At 40.3% G+C, this 7,679-nt stretch overlaps 1 protein-coding gene across 1 annotated transcript; it reads right to left on the bottom strand.

Annotated features, from left to right (window-relative positions):
* Positions 1 to 1,415: 1,415 nt before the first annotated feature.
* them4 (thioesterase superfamily member 4) lies at positions 1,416 to 7,210 on the bottom strand. The gene is made up of 7 exons (XM_075465503.1): positions 7,131 to 7,210; positions 6,750 to 6,878; positions 6,014 to 6,206; positions 3,798 to 3,960; positions 3,330 to 3,440; positions 2,943 to 3,067; positions 1,416 to 2,813 (listed from the first exon to the last, which is right to left on the bottom strand). Exons 2-7 carry the CDS (start codon positions 6,876 to 6,878, stop codon positions 2,770 to 2,772), a joined length of 765 nt encoding a protein of 254 aa, XP_075321618.1. The 5' UTR covers positions 7,131 to 7,210; the 3' UTR covers positions 1,416 to 2,769.
* Positions 7,211 to 7,679: the final 469 nt, after the last annotated feature.

Genomic DNA, 7,679 nt, shown 5'->3' with positions numbered 1-7,679 from the left:
GAGGCTGTGAACCAAACTGTTTAGAATTTTTACCTCATTATTCATTCTTGCAAACCAGTCCTTCGTTTTGGGTATATTTTGGGTTGCTGTAAAAAAAATAGCCAAGATACCCATTACTCGATCATCCCCTGTGCAATATAATACCTGCCATTAAGCAAGATTTAAAAGAGAAGTGATCAAACAATTCCCTCTTGGACACCTCGTCATCCTGTCTGCTGCTTCCACTTTGAAAGAAAAACAAAACTTTTATCTGGAGGGGGGACTCAGTCAGTTCATTCTGAAATTTTAGATCAAATACTCTTATTTGACATCCCAAAGATGCTCAGCTGTTTACAGTAAATCCCTGTTTTACAGTGCGTAGTTCCTTTCAGCTCTGTGGAGAGCTCGCCAAGCTGACCTTGTAAAACTGTGAAAATTAATTTGTTAATTTCAACAGCTCCAGTTTTCTCCTGATAGACATTACATGGCGAAAAGCCAAATGTGAACTTGTCCCATAAATACAGACTTTAAATATACCGAGTCCTCTGTTGTAAAACATTTTCTGCGATGAAGTCAACACTGTAGGTGCCAAGAGATTGTGAAAAGTTTCCTCTAGTTAAATGAATGCGGGCTCTGAAATGCTGCAGTGGACACAGCTTGCTGCAGGTGGTTTAACTGAAAACACCCAACACCCAACACCCCACCTGCATCTTCAAATCCAACTTGACCACATGAGCCTTGTGGGGGACAAAATAAAGTAAAAATGCTGAGGTTAACTTGTCCTGCACTTGCATGCGCACACCAAATTGGTTTTAAAAACTAGGTAGTATTTCCAACCGTACTTTACTGAGGTTAAAGATGTGAGGGGCCCCCACAAGACCAATGTGCCTCGACTGTGAAGAACTCATATACTGAAAAACCACACAATAGACCAAAATGCATGAGAACTGAAATTAAATGCAGTAGAATGTGTGTAGAGCTGCTATGGTTGTGACCATTAATTGCTAAAGAAAAACTCACTCAGCAGCACCTGCTAATAAAAACAAAAATCAGGGTTTGCATCATGAGTGCAAATCCCATTAACGTCAGGAGTGTAAAAATCAGTTTCTGAAATGATTCCACCCTTACGAGACATTTATTAAAAAAAAAACTAAAAGTAAATCAATCAATCAAAACATGACAATATAAAGAAGTCATTTCAAACGACGAATAGTCAATTCAGATCACGCATATTCCAACAACTTATCTTTGTCCATGCATCCAGCAGTTAGTTATGTATAACGATGATATTCATTTAAACAGACTCACCCCGCAGGCTGCAGCAAAGCCGTTTACCAAGTCAAGAGCATGAAGGTTTTGTTCTTAGCTGTAGGTGGCTAAATGGTGTTCATCTGCTCCATTTAAACCAAAACAACAGAACACCAATCTATAGCAGATTTGGGTGATGAACCATGTCCTCTTTAATGAAACTTTAACACATATTTTTATATTTTGGTCATATTTTACAACAGGGCTACCGGATTTGGGTAGCCCTGTTTTACAAATTGTCCTTAAAAAAATGCTTTTACCTGTTAATCTGACAACAAATAGTCACAATAACAATAACAACACTGCACTTATGTGCACCTTTAAATTTTAATGTGAAGAATCAGGTGAACATCATAAGAACTCATTTTTTAGCACTGTGGTCTGCAGGAAATGCCAGATCAGCAGAGACCCTCTGTGATGTGGACGGCGTTACTTATTTTTTCACAATGTGGCACGCCTCATTTCTTAAGGCAGACGCACTTTCAAAGTGCCAGTTGCTGTCGTGATGATTTGGGCTTTGAAGCCCTTGGTTTTCCACTGCAAGTCATAATGTTCTCATGGCAAGAAAAATCTACACTTCACATTCAAATATAACCACATTCACCACATGGTGGAGTAACAGCTTCCAACCCACACCTGAAATCAAAACTAAAATGTGTAATATGTGGAATACAAGAAGCACAAAAGTCTGCATTCGTAGCTGAAATGCAATAAAAAAAAAAAAAAAGATGTTGCAATCGTAGGCTTGTTCCTTTGTTCTTTACGCCGACTCCAACCAAATACGAACAATTTCAATATATCTGTAGATTGGACATCTTTTAATACAGATGGTCTGCTGTTGCATCCTGATGCATTTAAGCTATCATGTAAAATTATAATAACAACTGTTTCGCAAGCTTTTTCGCACACAGGATACGCAAAGTAAATAAAAGAAAGACACAAACTTTAGGTTGTAATCATATGTAATCCTTCATATGATATGATGAATCTATGGGATGCGAAGGACACAATGGAGATCCTGTTTTCTGTTGCATTTACAGTCAGTACAGTTACTTTGTATAATGAATGGAACACACTTCTGTGAGGCTTCAGTCAAGGAAACAAAATATATAACTGCACAGTACAGTTTGAGTGATAATCTAAGGCCTCGGTGTAATATAAAACTCTCAATAAACTTAGAAGTTATAATAAATAATCCCCTTAATTTAGTTCATAAATAAAGTTTAGATATGCCCTGTTTCTTTGTTAGTAATACAAAGCAGAGGTAGTAAACCTACCTACAACAAACGGTTGATTATAACATATTAGCACATAATAAATCATCAGCAATGTCATATTTAGTGAGCTTTCCTTAAGAGGACCTGGAAAATATGTACACATTTCAAAATAATAACACGCCCACACATTCAACCACACTTGTTAGGCTTGTTACGGCCTCCGTGCGCCGACTGTGTTCGGGGGTAGGTGGCAGGAGTTTTTGCGTCACCCTCTCATTAGATGGCTGACATTTATCGCCACAAACAGCGCTGCATGAAAAAGAAAGAAAACAAAAAAAAAAAAACAGGGCAGTGATGAAACAGTAGGTACTTTGCCCACCTTTTCAAACCAAGGTGGGCAAAAAAAAGAAACGTACTTAATTAAATTCAAAATGTTACCTGTTGCCTCCGTGTGCAGCTTGGAGCCTTCTTTGCTCGTCACTTTACAGGAAATAAAAAGTTTTCTGCCTTCCCTCTTGTCCAAGGTAGATTCAATCAACACAGTACTTCCCAGTGGGATGGGGCTTGGGACGAGACAACTGATCGTTAGATCGACCATGAATGATGACTCAAAGCATAAAGATGTTGGCTTTTGTGCTACTGCTCTGGGGGTTAAAAACGCCACTAGGCTGTCACTGAATACTAAGAAAAAAAAAAAATCTGCAAGGCATGTTACTTTTAAGTGGGTGATTCAAGTAAAGTACGACATATGACTAAATACAACAGTTTTAAATTCAACGTTGCTTTTTAAAATTTTGTTTTTATTCAGAAGTATCAGACTTGTACCTGCGGTAGTTTATGTTGAGGTTGGCAGTCATAACTGGTGCATTGAGAAGAGAAGCATGAGTTCCTGTAATGGTATCAATCATGGTGGCTATTGCCCCCCCGTGGACATGGCTGGAAACACACACACACACACACACACACAATTAATAAATACAAAAATGAGTTTTCATGAAGAAATAAAACTGCCCAGTTGTATGAAGGTGTTTTTTTTTTTTTCCTTAATAAATCTTTGGCTCTGCTTTGGTTTTAAGGCCGACCATAGTTACAGAAAACGAGAGGGGAGGGATGATGAGCTCAAATTGTAAACCTTTCCTTTCGGCTACTGAGGCAGTCCAAACTGGGACACGTCGGAGCAAGACATAATTCTATTGAATGTGCAAGTGCATTCGAGGCAATGTCATTGCGTTGTTTTTATTATGAATTACGACATCCACACACAAGCTTAAAGAACATTAGAGATGGTCTTACCCTGGAGGCCCCTCCAGAAGGTGTCCAGCTTGGAAAATGCACACACAGCTTTGTTCGTCTTTGCTGATAAAGATAACATACTCAAATGCTGCTCCAGGCTCCTTGATGTTCCTGGTAAAAAGACGAGCTTTTGACTGGATTATCTTACTAAGATACACTCCACCTGATGGGAAGGAGACACAAGGAAATATTAGGTCGTTAGCAACAGACCCTGCGTTAATGGACTGAAAGAAGTTAATAAACTCTAAAGAATAATGCTGCAGGTCCAGGTAGGAGTAGCTCTAAAAAAGAAAAAAAAAAGTTTCCTCAAATACAAATCGCAGACGTTTACATCCAAAATTAAATCTGTGTAAATGTGGAATTGTCTTTGTACCACCACGGGAGGGTTTAATCAGTGTATCAACATAGAGCTGGAAACAGTAACCGTTTCTTCTGGGCTCAAAGTGCAGAGTCTCAGTTTTGACTGGGGCATGTTCACTTTCACACTGGAGTAAGAGTTCAGGGAAGACTGTAAACCACAGACATCATCAAAGGCTTCACCTTCTTTCTTTTGGTCACATCATCAATAAACGTTATTGACTCACAGGCTATGTGACTCAAAGCCATTTACAGATGAAGCTGTAACTTTGTATGATGTGCCTTTTCCACAGTTTTTTTTTCTTCCCTTGTATCTGGCACAATGTGATCCTAGTTTCATGTGACCAAAGAATGCCACTCCAGAGCGGGTCTGGCTTTTTTCTAAACATGTTAACATGTAAACTAAGTCTAACCTGGACTCTATTTTCTTGAGGCTCCTGAATAGTTTACCCATTGTGGTGAACTTTCTGTATTTTGTACAGGTAAACAGATCAAATAAAAAAAAGGTTTGTTGACAAAAGATGTTTAAGGTATAACTGTATTAAACAGTTGTACAAAAAATAAAAATAAAAAACAGGGGATCAAATATGGAAAACAGACTAAAGTTGAATCACTTCACCTTCTTCTCTTCCTGTCCGGTTGAACCATATCCACAATATGTTTGGATGTGTCGGTGTGTTAAAGCCGCACAGCCCAATAACATGCCATCTCAGAAGTCCTGATAATCCACCTGTGCAAACTTAGGCAATTTTGCATACAGCTGATTATACTTGCGGGGAGCCACAAAAGGTTCACTCAAACTTAAAGGTGGTTGTGATTTCAGCTGCAGCTTTGATTTCAAGCGGTTTGCATAAGTTAGCACCACGTCTTCAGAGGGCTTGAGAAATCTATTTCAGCTCATCATAACACTATCCATGGGCGTCAGTTTGATTTCAGAAGTGCTGGGGACAATTACCATAAACCTGAGTAAGGTTTGAAAAGTGCTGGGTACAAGCTAGGCCCATTACTTCCGAATTGAGGTTTCATGATAAATAATAGGCATTGCATTAGATGATGCGTATTGACGCGATATTGTCCCCATATTAAAAGTTAAAAGCCATCTGCGCGGTCTTGTTTAGGCCGTCAGAAACATCATCCTGGGTTGGGACAAACTTAAGAGTAGGCCCTATTCGTATTTCAAAATCCGCATTTTAGTACAAGACACGATTTCGGTTATTGCACAGCTCTTGACACACCAACAAATCTCAGACAAACCTCGACCAAGCAAGAGCGCATCAGGAGACGTAGCCTGGCTACAAACAGCCCTTGCCCTGACAAAGTTTTCAAACATTGCCAGGCTATGAAACGACGGGCAAGAGTGAACGAGCAGCAACCCCTCTGTGAAATAAGTTTTCATTCGTTGTCTCTCGCCTGATATCATATCATATCAGTGATATGCATCATAAACACTGACGAATCAATCTTCACTTGCAACACCAGCGACGTCTTTCATTACACTGTAACAGACTGCAGACCGCAAGCGCAGTGAGTGGGAGCGGAGCGGATTCAACATAGTTGCTATTCAGCAATGGGGGCTGATCGCAAGCGCATTCATACAAGGAGAGTGAAATAAAATTATAGTTTTTAGATTCTGCACCAAAAGCGGCATTTGCACTTTCTCTACTTTTTCAAAGTGGTGGGGACAAATCTGCTCATCAGAAAAAAGTGCCGGGGACGCGTCCCCACCGGAAATGACGCGCCTGACACTATCAGGTGAAATCCCCAAAAAGTACCCTAGAACACATTAAAAGCAAGCCTGACCCTTTAATTAATGGCAGTCCCACTGCAAAAAGATAGACATATCACAGTCCAGCTTGTACCTAAAGCAAACTTGAGGGAGCGATTGTAGCTTGGCAGCCTTCTCCACTCGCCTCCCCCTCTATCCTCTCCTCCCGCCGCCTCGTCCTCACATTGGCCGTTATAAAACTCGTACAGCCGCATCATTTCTTCTCCCCATGAAGAGTTAGGCAGGCTGAAGTCCCGGGACTTGGGAGAAAGGAAGGATGGCAGCGCCTGCCACACAGAGTAACATATTGCAACATTTCAGTTAGTGTTGAGACTGACTTCAGACACGACATAGGATAGGGTTATGTAAAATTATCCCACTGACGCTAACATGCTGATAACTGGTTTTCAAAGAGAGAATTTGAAAAATACAGATTTCAGTGTGGGGATGCTTGATATGGATTTGTATGGCTATCGATTCCACTTTTTCTTGTATTGGGAATCATACAGAGAATCAAAAACCTCACCTGTTTCATTGCCCCTTTAGTCCACATTTTTTATTTTAAATCACAGGTTAATGAAACCAATCATCCTGATCCTGAGGAAAGCAGCTCTTTCTAAAAAATATTTTTAATCACTGCGGGATCATTTGTTTCTATATCTTCCAGCTGTGGGGAAAGTAGGCTACTGTCACATCATAGAGAAACCGCTGGAACCATCGAGAGTACCATGACGCCAGTGACATCAAACGGCACCACTCTAAAATTCATTCAAGTCATGCAACCAGTCATTTCAAGCACTTTCAATACAACAATTCATGGTTCCACCTACCACCATAGTCCGGTCAAACGTGGTCCTGACTGCAATGCTGGCGCAGGGATGGCTCAGTTGGTTCTTCGTGAATGGCAGTGAACCGAGCCTCTGAAAGGTCCTAAATATTCGAAAGAGGCTTCTTGCCATCTGTAAACAGTTTAAAAGCTGAACAGATACTGATTAAACAAGAGCTGCCTCTGTTTAGAGTATGGTAACTGATGTTGTACAGCCACTGAGTCAAGTAGCTGTCTAACGTTAGCTAGTACTGTAACAAAGTACTGTCGGTGCAGTAGAGACTGAGCTGCCAAAACTAATCCTTTAACACGTTTAACACATGATTGTGTTGTGCTATCTCGGAAAATACCAGTACGTTAAACACCGTGACTACTGGTATCTTACCGGTGACTTTCATGTGTCACGATCATCAGCGGCGCCTCCATGTTTCCGGCATGAAGGACTCCAGCGCTGCGCCAGTCATACAAGGTCACGTGCTTTGCAACTTGCATCAGGATTGGCTAGGGAGGAAAAACGTTTCCTGTAGTATTAAGTTCTCATGGCAACCAGCGATCGTTCTCTGCCACCAGACATATCTGTCCACTTGTCAGCAACATTACACAAAAAGTACAAAGCCGAATGTTATCAAACTTTGGTGAGGAGGTGACGCATGATAATGGTGTAATAATTTGAATTCAGATTGAAATGCGAATCACTCCGAAAGAAAAATCGCGGAAAAGCACACTGGACTTGGCAGAAGAACTACTCTGAGTGCCCTGCGTAACGTTATTTCTTTCTTTTTAAAAAAAGAAGATTAGATCAATTTAAGTGTGCAAATTCAATGTGCTGTGGAAAACGTCAACGTCAAAAAAACAAAAAGAGACAAGTATTTAGGCACTTTTTTTATCAACTTCAATTTCGTGCGACATTTAAAGAAACTCTTCAAAGCACAAA

Source organism: Odontesthes bonariensis, chromosome 5 (genome assembly GCF_027942865.1).
Source record: "Odontesthes bonariensis isolate fOdoBon6 chromosome 5, fOdoBon6.hap1, whole genome shotgun sequence".
In the NCBI taxonomy this organism is placed as follows: domain Eukaryota; kingdom Metazoa; phylum Chordata; class Actinopteri; order Atheriniformes; family Atherinopsidae; genus Odontesthes; species Odontesthes bonariensis.
Note: the sequence above shows the minus strand (reverse complement) of the source record. Positions and strands in the feature narration are given on the sequence as shown.

Bases quoted from the DNA above. Each gene is read 5' to 3' on its own strand.
- them4 (XM_075465503.1), bottom strand. From the start codon at position 6,878: ATGGCAAGAAGCCTCTTTCGAATATTTAGGACCTTTCAGAGGCTCGGT. The intron at 6,207-6,749 runs GTAGGTGGAACC...TCTGTGTGGCAG, and splicing joins CGTTTGACCGGACTATGGTG to GCGCTGCCATCCTTCCTTTC. The intron at 3,068-3,329 runs GTACAAGTCTGA...TCTCGTCCCAAG, and splicing joins CTCAACATAAACTACCGCAG to CCCCATCCCACTGGGAAGTA.